The 19,021-nt window shown below is 39.2% G+C and overlaps 1 protein-coding gene across 7 annotated transcripts in view; it reads right to left on the bottom strand.

Annotated features, from left to right (window-relative positions):
* Nucleotides 1-18,664, bottom strand: part of NCOA6 (nuclear receptor coactivator 6) — a 38,421-nt gene extending 19,757 nt beyond the window's left edge. The window contains exons 1-10 of one of the 7 annotated variants that reach the window (XM_081194838.1): nucleotides 18,060-18,075; nucleotides 11,550-11,693; nucleotides 9,930-10,041; nucleotides 8,811-8,941; nucleotides 7,535-7,671; nucleotides 5,741-6,023; nucleotides 5,252-5,407; nucleotides 4,125-4,247; nucleotides 2,494-2,622; nucleotides 1,278-2,093 (exon numbers count right to left, since the gene is read on the bottom strand). In XM_081194838.1, coding sequence (XP_081050964.1) covers nucleotides 1,278-2,093; nucleotides 2,494-2,622; nucleotides 4,125-4,247; nucleotides 5,252-5,407; nucleotides 5,741-5,975 — 1,459 coding nt within the window. In that variant the 5' untranslated portion in view covers nucleotides 5,976-6,023; nucleotides 7,535-7,671; nucleotides 8,811-8,941; ... (1 more) ...; nucleotides 11,550-11,693; nucleotides 18,060-18,075. Of the gene's footprint in view, nucleotides 1-1,277; nucleotides 2,094-2,493; nucleotides 2,623-4,124; nucleotides 4,248-5,251; nucleotides 5,408-5,740; nucleotides 6,024-7,534; nucleotides 7,722-8,810; nucleotides 8,942-9,929; nucleotides 10,042-11,549; nucleotides 11,913-14,131; nucleotides 14,203-18,059; nucleotides 18,093-18,460 lie in introns of those variants that run through there. The other 6 variants (XM_081194841.1, XM_081194836.1, XM_081194842.1 and 3 more) reach the window with 6 other exon arrangements.
* Nucleotides 18,665-19,021: the final 357 nt, after the last annotated feature.

The raw sequence follows: 19,021 nt of genomic DNA, 5'->3' as shown, positions 1-19,021 counted from the left end.
GGAGGCCCACCCGCAACTTGAAGCGTTTGTATCCAGAAGCGTGCGATTTAGCGCTTCTGCGCATGCGTGAGCGGTGAAACTTGGAAGTAACCATTCCGGTACTTCTGGGTTGCCACAGGACGCAACTTGAAAAGACATAACCTGAAGCGGACGCAACATGAGGTATGACTCTATTAGCTTTAGAGATTCTATGGAATATTATTTAGTCTGTCAGCAAACTTTGTGCTAATTTAATTTAATTTGATAAATTTTAATCAATTAACTGCTGAAACACAATAGGAATATTGTAATTTTAGTTATATATTGTAATTATTGTATTATTCCATTCCGACTGATTTTCGGCAAACCACTCTAAGCACAAGTCTGTGAAAATTGTGATGTATAAATAAACTGACTATGGACTCAATGACTATGTCAAGTCATGAGAGGCTTGTTTGCCCAACCTAGAAAAAAAAAGATTAGAAATGATAATAATGTTTTTCACTATCAGAGAAAGAATAACCATGTTTGAACAATTATATCACTGCTTAATAACAAGCTTTTTAACTACACATGCACCCTTAGGCATGAGCAAGAAAATAAACCAGGAAGACTTCAACAGACTATTTTTCCATTTTGTCCAAATAGGGAAATTATGGTTAACAACTTTAGAACAAGCTAGGATATTGTGTCAAAATTAGGCCCAGGGCTAAATATCCTGGTTTGTTCATTTGAAACAGAAAACTAGTTAACAAAAAACTTCCTGGTTTGTTTGCTCTCAGTATGAAGGGAGGAATAAAGCGGCTGCATACACAGCCAAAACACTACATATCTCAGCTTATTAACCCAGAAATGATAATCAAACTCTTCTACTTAGTAATTGTTTATTACTAATTATTAATTGAGGAAACATGAGCAAAAGATTTACATTACAAGAGATTTAAAATCAAACTGTCAGGGAAAGTTCCCATTTATAAAATTATTTCAGCAACTGTACAATTGGCTTAAGAATGTTGTGGTATCTCCTCCCTTGGAAGATTTCAAGCAAAACATGGCTTGTTAGGAAAGCAATAGAGATTTACAGTATTTTGTCTCAAAGCACTGGTTTGGGCAAGGTGATATTTCTTCCAACTCTGATATTTCTTCCAACAATGACAAACATTATTCAGCAGTTCAATTCTTTAATATATCAACAGGAAATTCACGTGGTGTTGCATATCAATTCAGTGTTCATAGGTAACTTATTAATTTGCTATAAAGTCTAGGAACAAATATTTTGCAATAAAATGATTACTTACCTCCTAGCCCGGGATGTAAGCCCTGTGGACCCTGGTTTTGCTGTTGCATTACCATGAAGTTTGGAGGTACATTCCCCTGCTGTACCATAGGATTACGGCTAGGAGAATTAATAGGCTGTTGGAACCCCTGGGGGAGAGTATTATTCTGGGGAGGCCTTGGTCCCATCTGCTGCTGTGCTTGGTTAACTGTTGGGGAAGATGCAGGAGATCCTTGCTGAAAAGAGGAGGGAGAGGAGGCAGGAGATTTGTTGGTCAGGTGGGGTTGTTGTAGTGGTGTAGGGACCCGTGAAGGCCCTCCCTGAAGATTCTTCATCTGAGGAGCAGTAAATTGGCCAGAGTTGTTCATCTGAGGAAAGTTTGTGTGTGCCTGAGAAGCTTGTTGGCTTCCAAAAGGGTATGGGGGTGGAGGATGGGAGGGTGTTTGTACCGTTGCCAAAGATGGTCTGACTTGGAGTTGCTGCTGCATTTGTCCAGGCAAAGGGCCCTTTTTCCAGCCCTGGTTAACTGTCAATGTGCCCATTGTGCCTTGTGACGGAGGAGGCTGAACTATTCCAGAAGGCACCTGGTTCCAACCAGGAGAAACTGGAACCTGAGTTGGGGTTGTGAACGAAGGACGAATACCCTGTTGTGGTTGCTGGTGCTGTTGAGGAGGGCGTGGCTGCAATTGTTGCTGTGGTTGCATCTGTTGAAAGTTGGCTGGGTTTATTTGCCTATTAACAGAAACTGGCTGTACTGAATGGAGCTGAGGCACTACAGATCCAGATGGATGATTTTGCTGTTGGATAGCTAGCCCTGACAAAAGTGGATCCACTGAATCTATAAAAAGAAATGGAGAAGAAAATGAAATATTGTCTGTAGTTAGTCTAGTACTATTCAGAGAAACAAACATTCTCTTTCTGTCCCTCACAAGCAAGCAAGCGCGCACACACACACATGCACACACAGCTCAGGATATTTCTCAATAATTTTTTACCACACTTCACATATTTTTGTGAAAATTGTTTTGTGAGAGATGGGGACTAGGCAACAACATGAAATCCACAATAATATTTGAATATTTAAAAAATGCAGCTCATTCCATGCAAAGAACTAGTTAAGAGCTTGGGTAAATATTTTAGAATGCATTTCCAGATTAATAAGCAGAAGCCAGGGGAAATAAAACACAAATTCACATTTCTCCAGATATATTTATCCAAGTAATATCTAAGCCGATTACCTGACTGAGATGTTGGACAAGGTGTTCTAGGTTGCAACTCTGTGTTAGTTGCACTCGTCATCATAGATGATGATACATTCCCACTTTGCTGCATCATCACAGTTGCAGGATTGTTTATTCTTATTAACCCTAGAAACATAACCATATTTTTCATTGTGCAAAGATGCAAATTGTCAAATTGCAAAGTATAGCATTGCACAGAATGGGAAAAGCTTCAAATCCTGCACTGAAATTTTGAAGTTGTTTTTGTGTGGTATATTTATTTATTTATTCGATTTTTGAAAATATATACAAGAAAGCAGAAAATCTAACAAAACTGTTGTCTCTGTGGCAAAAGCCACTCCAGTGTGGATCAATAAAGGAGAATGAATTGCCAAAGGAAACCATATTGTAGATATCTAGTGTGTTGTAGGGCCAGAGGCTTGGAACAGAAGCTGGGAGACCAGTGTTCTAATCCCTATGCTGCCATGTAGCTTGATAGGTAACCTTGGGCCAATCACTATCCCAAAGGGTTGTTGTGAGAATAATATGGGTGTGGGGGAACAATGTATGCCACACTGAACTCCTTGGAAGGGCGCGATAGAAATGTAATGATAAAAAAATAAAATATGAATGCTAGATCATACAAATAGGAACACATTACAAATAAGAGTATCAAATACATATGTTAAGATATGTATGGCCTTCGTTGTTCTCTAAAAAGGGAGCATGGCCAACCTTGTTCCAGAACACCAATAAGCAATTTAAGAACCAAACCAAAAACAGCAACAAATCCACGGGTATTGACCCTTTGTCTTCTTCCATTTCTCTTCATGGCTTGTTAAGTTAGTATCATTAAAAAATTCTCCTAGCAAGTGTTTCTCTGTCTATATTCTCTGCTTTGTCTTCCTGACTCTACTTTTAATTTTTCCATTGAATTTTGCATATTATTTAGCTTTCTTTTTGTTTGTCATTATCACTATTATCAGCAGCATAACCAAACCAATTTATTTACTTTTTTAACTGAGTCCAATGGGTGAAATCTGATATTGTGCAAACAGATTTCTTCTCAAGTAATGGGAAAAAAATATTTAAAAATAGTCTTGTTTTTAAATAAAAATCAGGACCCTCAAGAAAGACACTTACACAGGCTTCTAAACACTGATTACAAAACTTCCTCATTAGAAGTTAAATTATGTATTATCTCTGAATGGTTATAAGAACAGCATCTATCCTTGAAGGGAACTTTGGAAAATCTGCCATGTAGGATCTTAGAGCAGGCTTCCTCAACCTTGGCCCTCCAAATGTTTTTGGCCTATGACTCTCATGATCCCTAGCTAGCAGCACCAGTGGTCAGGGATGATGGGAATTGTAGTCTCAAAACATCTGGAGGGCCAAGGTTGAGGAAGCCTGTCTTAAGAGGATAAAACATTAAAACAGGCTAAAAAAACCCATTTTTCTATACTTAATTATAGTAAGAAAATTTGCACGTGGCAAAAAATTGTTAGCAGTCTATAAATGTTCAAAAAAAATCCCCAAACATGCCACAAACATGAAAAATCAAGAAGTGAAAAGTCTTTGGAGTTGTATGAAAGAACAGTTGCATATTTCACAAAGTAACGTATCACTAACTTTTACAAAGCTGAACTTGCCTTGGTTTCCTGGTATGGGAAAGCCTGTCTCCATTCGTACTGAGTTGTTTTGTCCAATAGGCCCATTAATCCTCACATCTTGGCCTCGGTTTTGAGCCAATGACAAATTGATGGCACCTTCACCTGAACGCAATCATTAACATTCAAGTCAGAGCATAAATATTGCTTCAATATGGCAGGGCAGGAAACTACAAAGTAGCATTTAAAAAGGGCTGTTGAAAAGTGGTATATTCGATTCAGATCAACAACGTGCATTTAAAACAAACAAATAAGAGGGAATAGAGCTTGCACACTTCTTGGCTTTCCTTAAAAAGTCACTTGAAAATTTAATATTGAGAGTTCATCTGCCACCCTCGGCTCCTTTGGGAAGAAGTGTTGGATAAAAAATTAATAAATTAAAAACAAACAAATAAGGTTGTTTATTCTAGTTGCTCCAATCCAGCAATTGTTTGTGGGTGTAGATGCTATGATATGTATGTTGAGTTTTCCTATTCATTTTAAATGGAGAAAACAATCCATGCATGTATTTCTTCTGTGCAAGGATTTTCTTTCCTTGCAGCCAAGAATGAGACAGCTAGAAAGCAGAAATATTCTTATATTACCAAAGCAAAGCAGCTGTTATTCAAGTACAGCTTCATCTTATCATTCTTATCAATGAAGCAGTGGGAAAATATGCCAAATGTAAGCAATAATAATTTGGATCTGCCAGCAGACTGGCATTTTCAAGCGCATGTGAAAATGAGAAGCAGTATGTAAAAAGTCATAGGCTGCCATCATTTAATACCATTTATCAGATGAATTCTGGTTCTTATATAGCAGGCTTTACCCACTCTCTCTAGCAACCACAGATGACACGGAGCAGGGGCACGGAAGCTGGCTATTTGATGGCCAGAATTCACGAGGCATGTGCTGCTAAAGGAAACAGCTGGGAGAAGGGTACACACATGAAGGGTGCACATACAAAAGTGTAACATGTAGTCTATCCCTGAGGCAGAATATCAGGATGCCAGTGAGGTATACTATTATTTAGTACTCAAAAAGCTAATGGAAATATTTATTTTTCAAACACTGTGTTTCTTAAGTATACTATACAGTTCAGGAACAACTGCAAAAGTATTTTCAGCTACCTTCAATTTGAACTGAGAGGATTCCCAAGTCTCTAAGTTGTTGGTTGTTGTTTTGAGCCAGCAATCGTAGTCGCTCAGCTGCTTCACGAGGAATATTGAAAGTAACACGTACACTGTTCCAGGGTTCCACCTTCTTCAGTTTTAACTTTTCAGATTCTTGTTAAAAGGATAAAAAAGAAGACAGACTTGTTGAACTACTACAGAGAATGTACATGGTTACTCAAGTACAATAACTGATATCAATATGTAATACTAACTCTGAGCTACTTCACACAAGACATTTCAACTAGCAATTCAAATGTACACTGCACACTTCAGGAAGTAGAGTGGGATATATATTTTTTTGCTAAAAATAACTAGTAAAAAGTCTGCAATATTTTAGAGCAATTTAACTTCAAATAAATGAATTGCAATTTTACATGTCTAAATCTAATATTTAAAAGTTAATTAAGCAATCTTTCACTAAAAAAATACAAAAGAGTGAAATACCCAGGTGTAAAAGGCCAGGAACATTGTTCAAAATGATGTCCAATTTCTGTTTGAAGTCATCATCATCAAGATTGCCTTTAAAAGCTACAAAGATTGTGGAATCTTCATAAGGGCTCTCATGTTTAATGTCATCTTCCTCTAGTCCAGAGTCAAGATCCACATCCAGGTCTTCCATGGTTGAAGAATACGATGAAGTGTGGTTATCTTTTAATTTAGGCATATCACCCCAAACCATGGCTATGTAATTTGCTGCAATGGAAGCTAATCAGGTATTAAGACAAACCTATAAAAGAAAATAAGTTTTAAAATATATTATTTATATATTTAAAATATATTGTTTATATATACATGCACAATTTTACATCTATACAATCACAGCTTATTGTTAATACTGTTTCTATTTTGTTCTTACCTTGTTTAGATCTCAAAAAGTATTATGTTCATAAGCTGCTTACATACAAACTGAGGCTGAAATGAACCCCCCACCCCCTAAAATAATAATAATCAAAATCACCACCTCAAAACTCTCCCAAAGGAGTCTGTGGGAGAGTCCCAATGACTTTCTCAAAACCCATTTCATCACTCTGCCCCCCAAGGAATGGAAATTATTTAGCAATTTTTAATGGTGCTGGGAAAGCATACTGTGGGGGGAACTGACACAGGATTTTTATTCTTATTTTTAATAATTCTAAAATTCTAAAAAAAAAGCCCCATCAGAATGAAACCACAAGGGTTCTTTTAGCAAAGTCACTCCCCATTTTTCTTTTAGAAAATAATTATGGAATGCATGATAAAGTGATCTATTTATCCAGTTAAGAGTGTAGTTTTGGTCTAGTACCTGGAAGACCAGGGTTCAATCACCACTCAGTCATAAAGTTCACTGGGTGATCTTGGGCCACTCACTGCCTCTCAGCCTACCCTACGTCACAGGGCTGTTGTGGGGATTAAAAGAGGAAGGAGAGAATCATGTATGCTACCTTGAGCTCCTTGGAGATTAAGGTAAAATAAAAATGCAATAACTAACAAATGAACTGAATAAATATATAAATAAATGAAGTGTATTTGGCATTTATATACTGCTTGATTGTAAAAACAAAAACAAACAACTCCTCTAAGTGGTTTACAAAAATATGAAGTAAAACATTAAAAAATATCCATTAAAAACAGTTACAACTGAGTATATAAAATCTTTCAACGGTTTAATTAAAATCAACACTTCCTAAAAAAAAAAAGATAAAACACACATAACTTCTACATGTAAGGATAGGCTTGCCTAAACAGAAATGTTTTAAATAGGCACCAAAAAGAATACAGCAAAGGTGCTTGCCTAATGTCAATAGGCAGGGAGTTCCACAGCTCTGACACAGCTTTAGCTAGTAGTCACTGGCACATCGTCTGGAGCTCCTACAGCTGCTGTGAATCACTGCTCTCCAGTAATGGGGCACAATTGCTGAGAAACCTCTACCTTCACCACAATAAAAACAACTACTATACAGCTATACAATACTGAGCAACTACTGTACAATTATTATACAATAATACAACTATAAGGGAAAGCAGTGACATGAGCATCTACTGGATGGTACCCATGACATCGCTGACATACATACCAAAGCTTTTCTACTTTCTTCAGACGCTGTGCATTTACTAATATAGTACTAAAGGAACAGGTTTTCCTCCCCAGAGAAGGCACCCTATCTAGAAAGGCCTTAGCAGATATAAAGTAAATCCAAAAAACCTAATGTTTTCATTTATCACGTATCAATATATATAGCTAATAAAAAAATAGCTTACCTGGAGATCCTGTATCAGAAGCTGCATGACAATTTAAGCAGACCCAGAAAAATTGAGCCATAGGAGCATTCAGGTTGCTGGTCTGCTTTTGCAGACAGTGGGAGTCCAATCCTCTGAAAACTTCAGCTGTGACAAATCTGCAGATGTATCCAGTTGAAATTAATTAAGGGGTGAGTTTTTTTTTGTTCTGAACCAAGTCAAGCATGGACAGCATTATATTGGTTCCTAAGTGTTTCACCAAAAGTCAACATAATCCTTCAAATATTTTTTATCAGTGATAAAAAGTAAAACCATCTTTTTTAAAAAAAGGATATCCATTCATTGATTTAGTTGGATACAACCCTACATCTGGTAGGTAGAGTGTAAAATGCAAGGAGTGATTTTTCAAAAGTTCTTCATTTACACAGGAAAGTCTCCATTAAATTTGCATATATGGTAGAGGCATTTTTCCGTTTAGGGATTAACCATAAGGCTAACATACTTACATCTGTATTGTTTAATGTTAACTTAGTTATTAAGAAACATAGTAACAAATAATTTTAGAATGTTAAAAAATATAATAAATAAATGTTTGTTTGTTTGATCTGCGCTGAGGAAGTCAGCATGTCATGTTTTATTTCCCTAATCCAGGGAGAGTTTGCAGAGGCAGAAGTTTACAGAAGGGGTTCTAGAAATCTATTAAATAAATAAATAAAGCTAACCAAAATCATTTTCTGATAATAAAGTAGTCTCTCCACCCATACCAAGATAAGACTTGGCAAATTATATATGAAATTGGTATACATGTATTTATGCAGCATAGGAATTTTAAATATCTGAGGCCACTCACACATACTGAACATTTCCTCCTTTATGCTGATGACTTTATAGCTCACTTAGAACATGAGCCTATGCATGACTATTCACAAGTTAGTTCCACTGAGTTCAATGGGACATATATGCTTAATGTTTCTTTATTAAATATTATAATTATTTCATAAGGTTTTATCCTATACAAACATACATGGCAGTAGGTTATACTTAGCTAAATGAGACTTATTTGCAAATTAATATGACTGGATTAGGCTGCATATCTACTAAATTCTGAACATTTGACAATCTGCAACTGGCATTTGATAATTTCTGAAATACTAAAACCATTTCATTAGTGAATAATTTTATTTGTACATAGGTGATCTGCATTATTCTCTGCTATATCTGCATAGCAAAAGCTCACACTGCAGACATCAATGGCTTGCTAACATTCTAATACTTGTTTTTCTAAGAGGTTGGATACCTGTTAGTCATAACTCCACAATTATCTTAAGTTGAATGACGATCATGTTATCCACAAAATCATACAACATGGTGCTGATCTGGATTAGATTCTGGATGAGGTCCTGTTGCCCTTCCTAGATAACAATAAACCTGAAAGAATTTTTTCAAGAAGAGAGGAAAAATAATTAACTCTCCACAAGCCTCTATTTCTTAAAAAAGAAAAAGAAAATAAATTAGCAAACCATATCTCCTTTCAGCTGTTTGTTGTATGCTATCACACTCTAGCTACTGGTAAACAAACAAGAGAATTGTGGAAAGCATTGAATTTAGACCTGTGAAACTTTGATTTGAATCCATTCATGCCTACTTCCCCCTCTCCTCTCTGTCACATGCCCCCTAAACTTGGCTAGAGCAGGTGAGCCCCCAGAACAATGCACAGGGGAGAAGAGGGGGGATTGTTCCATCCGGCAATGCTTACACACACAAGATGTTTGCAAGACCTAGGGTTGACATTTCCAGAATATTGCAGTGTCCAGGCGGAAATTGGCAGAGTTGTTTTTTTCTGATTTTTCCTCAGAAATAGCTCAATTGCCCTCCCCAAAAAGCTCAACAACTTTTTCGAATCCCACCCTATGTTCATGGGCTATCTACTCATTAAACTCCAATATATATAATTTGTTTAAAGAAAGTAAAACCATTTTAGTTTTAGAGTAGAGGATCAAGATTTCCCTATCCATAATTACCATGCTCCAAATTCTCTTCTAGTGGCTTTCCCTGAAAAGTTTCTAAAAAGTACTTGCCTAAAATACACCTGTCAGTTTGGCATATAGCTATAGGAATTTTCAAACGAACCCTCTCACATGTTCAAGAAGTAACAAGGGCATGACTGTAAGCCTTATCACAACTAATATGCTCACTGGCCATACCAACCAGCAGACCCTAGACTTTTTCCATACTAAAGAAAATGTCACTGAATTTGTGATGGGGTACTTCAACACCTCTTATAATAAAATTACCAACTCCAACAGCTAGACCAACAGGGTCACCAAAACTATAGAACATAAAGTAAGGCATAAAGAAAAGTACATATGATTAGCAGTACATGAAACCAAAAGATCTCTATTCCCTTTTTACTTACCAAGATGAACTTTCAGAGGCTCTTCATTCTATGTTGTTTAAAATGGCATTCATTAATCTCAACCTAACAAGCATTTTAGATGATCGTGTCTCAGCACACTTTGAGTTTAACCCTAAGAAGAAAAACACACACATGTATAATGTTGCTTATGAAAGTAACTTGCACAGTCAGACTACTTGATCAATCTAACCCTCTGACAGGCAGCAGCTCTCCAAGTCCTGCTATCTGAGATGAAAGGAGCCGAATCTGGAATATTACGCATGCAATGCATCCTATGTATTGCTGAGCTACGGCATCTACCTTTTACAAGCTATTTGTCCAGAAACTGAGTAAAATGTCCCAATTACACGTGAAGTGTAATCTAATATGTTTGCCCTTTTTTGGATCCATATAAGGCCAGACGAACACACAAGCAGCTTGATATAATTTTATATAAGGTCATTTGTGTCATAAGCATATCAGACTATAATACTTCTGCCAACTACAAAAATAAAATAAAAGGGGTGCCCAAGTTTTCCCATAGGTGTACAGTTCAATCCAAATGCTCCGCAACAGATGTCTAACTACCCCTTATCCAAGAAACATTATTCTCCTCCCCTTATATTTATTACCAGGAAAGCCCAGTTCAGCTTACCAACTTTCCTTTATTAGAAAGGCCTGACAAACATACAGAATTTCTTGCATTCCGTGCCTTTGCATTAAAGTGGTGGTGTGGTCAGACAGGCATTGTGCCCAGCTAAAAACCACTACAGATGGACTTGGGCCACTGTCAGAACCATTGTGTCTGGTCCTATGAGATCCTAAGCTGAGATACATAGCACCTCATAGGTTCAGGCAACCTCCACCATTTATTTTGACAGTGTCAATCTGCTAAGGGGGTCCAATATGATTTCATTTCAAAAGAACTCCAAGCTAACATAAACTCTCTCTCTCTCTCTCTCTCTCTCTCTCTCTCTCTCACACACACACACACACACACACACACACAACCTATTAGGGTACTTTGAACCTCTGTGACAGAGAATGACCTCCAACCATTCTTTTTTTAAAAAAAATTAATTAATAAGCTTTTATTGTTAAAATAATTCATCATTAATACACATATATTACAAATATACAAGCATACAAACATACATTTCATACAATCCTTAAAAGTGTTTGAACATGGTGGATGGTGATGAGAAAGGGAATTATTTGTGGGATTGAGTGTAAGTATGTTTGACCTCCAACCATTCTGTCTCTTTATGAATTCCCAACTATGCCCTAAGACTCTTTCTTCCATGATAGTAAAACAACCCAATATGTTCCATACATGTTAAGTTGGCAACTACAAACAGGAAACAAACAGAGCAGCTTTCTCCTACTATCACTCCCTAACTCTAACGGGCATTCAGAGACAGTATATATCTGGTCCTCCAGATATTGCTGGACTTCAACTCCCATCAGCCTTAGAAAACATGGCCAATTGCCAGGGGTGGTGTGAGTTTCATTCAGCAACATATGGAGAGCCAAATGTTCCCCGCACCTGGCATGTAGCCATCAAGACATAAGGAACACAAATGATGTAACTCTAAGCAACATGCATAGAATTTCTAGACAGACTCCCTTCCAAATGCTTACCAGATCTAGATCTGCTTAGCTTCCACAAAACTGCTACAACATACGCCTTCACACCATGGGCTGGGACCAACATAGAATGCTTCCATGCTTATAGTTAACTAGAACTGGCAGCTCCTTAAAATCCTGTCTATATAGCTCTGTTACCTGCCGAAACAGGTAGATGTAGGTGAGAATACTGTCTTGAGGTTCAGCTAAAAGTGGCGATACAGTAATGTTATAACTGCATCTGATTTTTTTTTTTTTTACTTTTCTGCTTTGTAAATATGAAACATTGTTTCATTAGACTGAGAAAACAGTAATGGGCATTGAAACTGTAACACTATTCTTGTCAGTGTTAGAAACTCAGATATACAGTCACAGGAAAATAAAAAATAAAAAAATTCCTTCCAGTAGCACCTTAAAGACCAACTAAGTTAGTTCTTGGTATGAGCTTTCGTGTGCATGCACACACGAAAGCTCATACCAAGAACTAACTTAGTCGGTCTTTAAGGTGCTACTGGAAGGAATTTTTTATTTTGACTATGGCAGACCAACACGGCTACCTATCTGTAACAGGAAAAGAAAGTACACCCTCTTTGAATTCTGTGGTTTTACATATCAAGACATAATAATAATAATCTATTACTCACCAGGTCTTAAAATTGGGCAAATGCAACCTCAAATGAACAACAGCACATGACATCACCCTCATAACTCAAAAATGGGAGGAGATAAAAAAATAAAATGTTGGATTTAAACTTAGTTTTGATTGTTCAATAAGTGCACAAAATTTTAAGAAAACTGGATGACATGAAGTAAAAAAAATCATTTAAAATTTAATCACTTGATATGGAATGACCCAGTAATATAACTGAGGCACCCAGCACTGTTAGTCAGGACTCCTTGATCACACTTCTCCAGTGGTGCAACAGTAAAACTGCTAGCACATTTTCAAAGCTCAGCAGGGTTAAGGATGATTTCAAATTGGATGTTGGATGGCATGTACTAAATGACTCTCAGAGTCCCATCCAACTCTCTAATTCTATGATTCTATGTATGGGGGTTGCATTTTAAATAATTAAAAAGGTTTAAAGTAATTTTTAATTAATTAAACTAGTAGCCAAAATCTAATGCATGTTGACTTTAACATGTGAATCCCTGCTAAGTCTGAAAATAGTTGTTTTGCCCAATTTTTTGGAGTACATTAATGTATATTAAGTGTTGATATTCAGTGATGTTTGTCTCAAGTTTTGACATGCACAGTGTTTGTCTACCATTGTTGACACTTGCCAAATCTTAGACATTCATTGTAACACATGTCACAGTGCCAGACAAATTTCAGGCTAATTTACTTAACTAGATCCTCATTTTAAGGATACAACAAATAAAAGTATTCAGGATTTGTTCAGGAGGAGACTTTAAAAGTATCCAGGTCACAAACCATTTACAGTGCTGGATTAAATCCTGTGGAGGCCCCCAGGCACTCAAAATTGGGGGGTGGGGGGGCTCACAAATTATTTCCAATACGTTTTTGTAATTTTCTCTCAAGATCAAATCAATTTTATTTTGATCCATTGTCATGGGGCCCCTAAAAGCAAGGCCCATAGTCTGGTGCCTACTCTGCCCATTTGGTAATCCTGCACTGACCACATAGGGCACAGCTGAACAACCTGCATCATAGGGGAAATTTGACCAGACACATAGAAAGTAAGAAAAGGAAAGAAGGAAAACTGATAACAGGTAAGTGTGCAGAACATGAGAATGTGGGGGTTGGGAACTGAACAGCCTTAGCTCTAAGGACCAGGACACTGGCCCTGGTGTAGCAAAAGACAAGAAGTCAGTGCATGTAGCATTTGTTTCTAGAGACCACAATGCAAGTCTGGAGCAAGAGTAGCAAGATGGAACTGCTGTAATAGAAGATGTGGGTGAACAAATGTTTGGTCGAAGATGCAAGAAGTGAAAGGGACAGATCCTTTAGATATGCAAAGCAGCAACCAGGATTTGGCAAAGACGGCAAAAGGTTAGGGAAAAGAAAAAAGATGATAAGTAATCCTACTATGCTGTTTAAAATTTCTTTGTTCTAGGATAACAGTGGGGAATTATTGCAAACTACTTCAGACAGGTTTCAGACACAAATTAGTACACAAAAATCCAAGCACTCAACAGGTAGACTGAAACATGCTACACCAACTTTTTCTAAACATGCAAGTGTGGCCAATTACAGCTACACTATATGTATGGAGATGTGGAATCACCCCCAAATGAGCAGTATGAACATTAATGCTTTCCCTATAGGAAAACTTTAATATCTGAAGTGGCCCTACCAGGACCACTTTAGATGTTGTATTAAAGAATACAAACTAGATCTGTGAGTGACCTATACAGGTGGCACATATTTTACAAGCAAGTTCTCCTTCAGACTCAAGAGAGAAGGAAGAACAGAAGGTAGAAAGCTGGTTGCAAAAAGTGATTTGGAATTTCCAACAGACCACAGAGACAACATAAGGAGCGGCATCAATCACTTTTAAAGCCATCTTTTCGCCAGTTGGCTTTTTGTTCTCCTATTAGTATTATTGTTAGTTTATTCCTTGACTAAATTTTACCTTGTTTTGGTATACGGTTTTGTCATACTGTAAACTGCCTCAGGTGAGCCTACCACAAAGGTGGGCTATACGTTGAAGAAGGTCTTTTCTTTGATATATAAAGTCCTAAATGGTATTGATCCAACATACATGAAAGATCAACTTTTCCCAAACAGACCAAACTAAGAGGTGTTTTCACTGTGGGAGGCCTTGTTAGCATTTCTGTTGCCCTAGAAGATTCAAGGCATGGCAGGACATGGAAGAGACTTCTTTCTAGTGGCCTCCAAGGTCTGGAACTCCCTTTCCCAATGTGTGCCTGGCAGCTATTTTGCACACATTTCAGCACCATGCCAAGGAGCACCTTTTTACCAGAACTTTTGGGGATGGCTGAATCTGTTTTCCCTTTTGTAACGGATACTGTACTTTTTTTTTACTGTGAATTAGTGTTTTATGCTTTTTTGTTTAGATCTTATCATATTTTTGTTGTAGCCCAGCCCACAATGGGACACATTGTGTCCCACATTGTGAAGAATATGTAACATATATGTACAAATTACACAGTGTAATAAATAATATTAGCAAAAAGATGTGTGCATCTGCCAAGCCAAAACAAGGATCCTAGCAGTTTTACTCTTTCTCAGTTCAGCTGCTTGCATAATATGTCATAGGATTCTCACCTTTTGAACTTTAAAAAACCTCTCATATACAGTAGCAGAGATACATAATAGCAACAAGGGCATTTAAAATAAATTTATTTGTTATATTTGTATACCACCCTTTAAACATCTCCCATGATGGTTTACAACAAAATGTTTACAATATAGAAGAGTTACACCCATCATAACAGAACCAGACAGAGGTCAGGAGTTGGATTAATTCATAGAAATGAAAAAACATTCTGTTGCAAAAATTTAAAACTTAACATATTAGGAATGTATGAGTGGTGGAATATTTCACAACAAATAAATGGAAAACAGAGGCCAGGCTGAGAAGCACCAACAAAAAGTACTCTGATGCCCAGTCAATTAGTGTACTGTGAAAGAAGTGCAATGAACAGTACAACACCACACATGACTAAGGTAAAGGTAAAGGGACCCCTGACCATTAGGTCCAGTCATGACAGACTCTGGGGTTGCAGTGCTTATCTCGCTTTATTGACCGAGGGAGCCGGCATACAGTTTCCGAGTCATGTGGCCAGCATGACAAAGCCACTTCTGGCAAACCAGAGCAGCGCACGGAAACACCGTTTACCTTCCCGCTGGAGTGGTACCTATTTATCTACTTGCACTTTGACGTGCTTTCGAACTGCTAGGTTGGCAGGAGCAGGGACTGAGCAACAGGAGCTCACCCCGTTGCAGGGATTCAAACCACTGACCTTCTAATCAGCAAGTCCTAAGCTCTGTGGTTTAACCCACGGCACCACCCACGTCCCAATACATGACTACTCAGAAGTAAATCCCATGGAATTCAGTGAGTCTTATACCATGTGTGTATAGATTGCAGCCCAATACTTTTTCCGATTTGATTATGAAAAACAAAAGCTTGCCCAGTAAGGAGATAACTGTTAGATAAAGTACTATATTTTATGTAGAAGACTAAAGGCTGCAATTCACAGTGATTTGTTATTCCAAAATATTTTGCTGTGTAGTAAGTTACAATTCTTTTGTTTAAGAGCTAAGGCTACAACTCAGAAAGGTTATTGTGTTGGTACATTCTTTTAGCATTTGTAGCCACACAGTTGCATTTCTCCAAGTTCCTACCCACTCACAATTATTTACCAGTGAATGGTAATTTTCAACAATCTCCAGAAGCTTATAGATTCAACATATTTAAATACTGTATTAAATATTAAGCTCTACATTACATACCTGTTACATTTTATCCAAGACTGTTTAACAGAAATTTGTATTTCCCATTCATTGTTTGGCTACAGTTGATGTTATTTTAACTTTGCACACTGCTATGAAATTTTATGTGAACAGTAGCATACGCACGCGCGCGCACACACACACACATATATATACTGAAGCACTGTAATACTAAAGTATATTCCAACAAAGTCAATCACTTGTCTGTAAATAATACTACTTCCCACATCATATTCATTAGGAACTCCACTTAGAAAGGTTCTTTCAGTTCCCGGTCAAACCCATATATTTTGCATCTTAACCCACAAAATACATCCAAGTACTTATGTGGGGCGTTGTTTTGTATTGTTGTAACTATTTATTTGTGTTTTTATCTTGTATTTTTATTATGTGAACCGCCCTGAGATCTTCAGATTAAGGGCGGTATATAAATATAATAAATAATAATAATGAGCCTCTGCATTAATTAGAGAGAATGAGGGACCCTTTCTACCCTCCATTTTCCTTTTTAAAAAAGAGTGCCAATAAAACAATTGCTCATATTAAACCAGTATTTTGCTCAAATTGTTATTAGGGTTTGTATTTGCCCCTATAAGGTAATTTCTTTAGACAAAGAGAAGGCATATCAAATTTAAATGCAAACAAAGTCCAAAGCTAGAATTCTCTTTCCTGTGTTAAATTTGGCAGCCATTTAAGTTACACTTTGCCACCTGCAAAACAACCCTCAAGAGTTAAGACTACAGGAACAAGGGCTGAACAAGCAGAATAATTAGCCAAACTTTAAACCACCAAAGAATCTCAAACCCCCAACAGTCCCAAGCAATTTGCAGAAGTTACCACTATTCACAGGTTACATCATTTGTTATTTCAGTGACATTTCCAGCCAGTAGTGATATGACTGAATTTTCTTGCATTTTAAATGGTAATGTGAGTGCCCTATGACCGAAACAAATGCTTACAATATGCATTGCTGATAGTTTTTGATCATTTGTTTTCAAACAAATATATGAACCCAAAGGAGAAAAATGTGCCATTCAAAATATTCTATAAAAAAAAGAACCAATAAGCTTTAAAAACAAAAGTGCTGATGTTCTTAGGGTTCTGGATCCCTTAACTTAGGCCACAGGGTCACCCTTAGACAATGTTCTTTCCCGGGGTTATTCTAGGATAACTTTGCTGTGTGAACAGCCTCTAAGACCAAGTTGTTAAGTGCTACCAATTCCCATACTTAACAGTATACTCTCCAGTTTTTAAGATTTCAAAAGGTTTCTTGGGATAAGGACCTCTTACTTGGAACATCAGGTAAGAGCCATAATCAAACAGGATACTAAAACTTCCATGGATACATCACAGGTTATTTCATATCCAACTATCATATCAGCAGAGATTATGTGACACCAGAAGGACCACCTGAGATTAGTAATTTTTGTCTACATATCATGTCAAAAAAGTATTGTGGTTCTAATGAGATTTGTTAACCCCAATGGGCAGCCCACCTACAGCCCATCCGTATCAACTTTTTCCATTATCCCGATCAATCCAAGTTATAAACCAGCAGCACGACTCTTTGTCTATCTATCTGATAATTCTGAAATAGACGTGTGTGAATAATTCAGTGAAAAAGTCAGGCTACAGATAAATTATTCAGCCTGGGCTACTCGGGGCTTTAAGAGAAGCATAAAGCCCGACTACACATACCAGAGACGAATCCCACCTCAAAGAGCCTGGCACATTTGACAAGCGATTTAAAAACAAAACAATTGCTGGAAATGTAGTTTGGAGGCCCAGTCCTTCTGGACTCAGGGGCGAACCCCTGCTGCCAACTCCACGTGTGCACTTACCAATGACCAAGGGAAACCAAACGAAGCAAGGGTTTTGTACCAAAAAAACAGGACTGCCTAAGAGATTGGGCGCTGCGAGGCAAAGGGGCGGCCATTGTGTTTTGTCCTGGAGGTCCCCCCACCTTGTGTCTAAACCTGGGCCATTCTCTCGTAGTTAAAGGGCATCTAGTAAGGCGGGGTGGGGGGGTTGCGGGTTGAGAGACCAGGCCCTAGAAGGAGGACCCCCCCCCCAACACACACACTTTCCTCCTCCCAAGTCCGGGCTCAGCCAATACGCTGCTTTTCCTGAAGCACATCCTCCCCCTGCTCCCAAAGACCTGGCACCGTCCGTCACTCGCCCTCGGTAGTGCCAGGCCTCCCCGGTCGCCACGCACGGCCCTTGGGAGGCCCCCGCCCCGCCCCCCCTTTCGTCCCGGGCGACCCTGACCAGGCCCGTCCCTCTCAACGGCTGTCACCAGAGCCCCTCCCACAGCCGGGCCCTGCTCCCCTCGCGCCTGCTGGGGCTGCCGGGCAACTGCTCCTCCGCTCGGCCCTCCCGCCCCCCCCCCACGCAACCACCACCCCCCCCCACGCCGGGAACCCACCCGCTCGGCCCCGCCTCGCACGCACACACCACACGGAATCCGGTCGCGCGCGTTCACCTGGTGGCGCTGCTGCTCCCGCTTAACGCGCCCGCTCCCGGCCCCCGAAAGAAAGCAGCGGCTTCGGGCAACAACGCCGCCACGCTCCTTCCGCCGCCGCCGGTTGCCCTGGCGGGAAAGGAGAAGCGGGCGGGGTGGTGGGGGGCGGAGGCTGAGGGTGGGGAGAGGTCAGCGCGAGCCCGAACCTCCAGGACACCGACCCTCGAGCCCGGCCGCGGCTCCGCCTCCTCCTCTGCTCCTCAGGGAGGCCACGTGACGGCCCGGCTGCGCGCGCGTCGCCTTGGACCGGGAACGCGCCTCCGGTTTGGGCGGCGGCGGCGGGAGCGCGCTGTTCTATTTTTTTTTTTTCTCTCTCCCCCGCTTTCTCCTGGGGAGGGGGGCGGTTGGCGCGCGCGGCCGTAGTATCTTCTCTCGAGCGGCTCGGTTAACTTTACAAATCTCAGCGGCTCGGAAAAAGAGCACAGAAATGGACTTGTTTCTCCTCTCGCGCGCTCTTAAAGCCAACTTCCTTGCTTGCCGCCTCGGAGAGCTAGGAAGCCTCCGTGTAACAAACGAGGTTCC

The sequence above is a fragment of the Podarcis bocagei genome (genome assembly GCF_964188305.1).
Source record: "Podarcis bocagei genome assembly, chromosome: 5".
Taxonomy (NCBI): Eukaryota; Metazoa; Chordata; class Lepidosauria; order Squamata; family Lacertidae; genus Podarcis; species Podarcis bocagei.
This window is presented reverse-complemented; position numbering and strand designations above follow the sequence as displayed.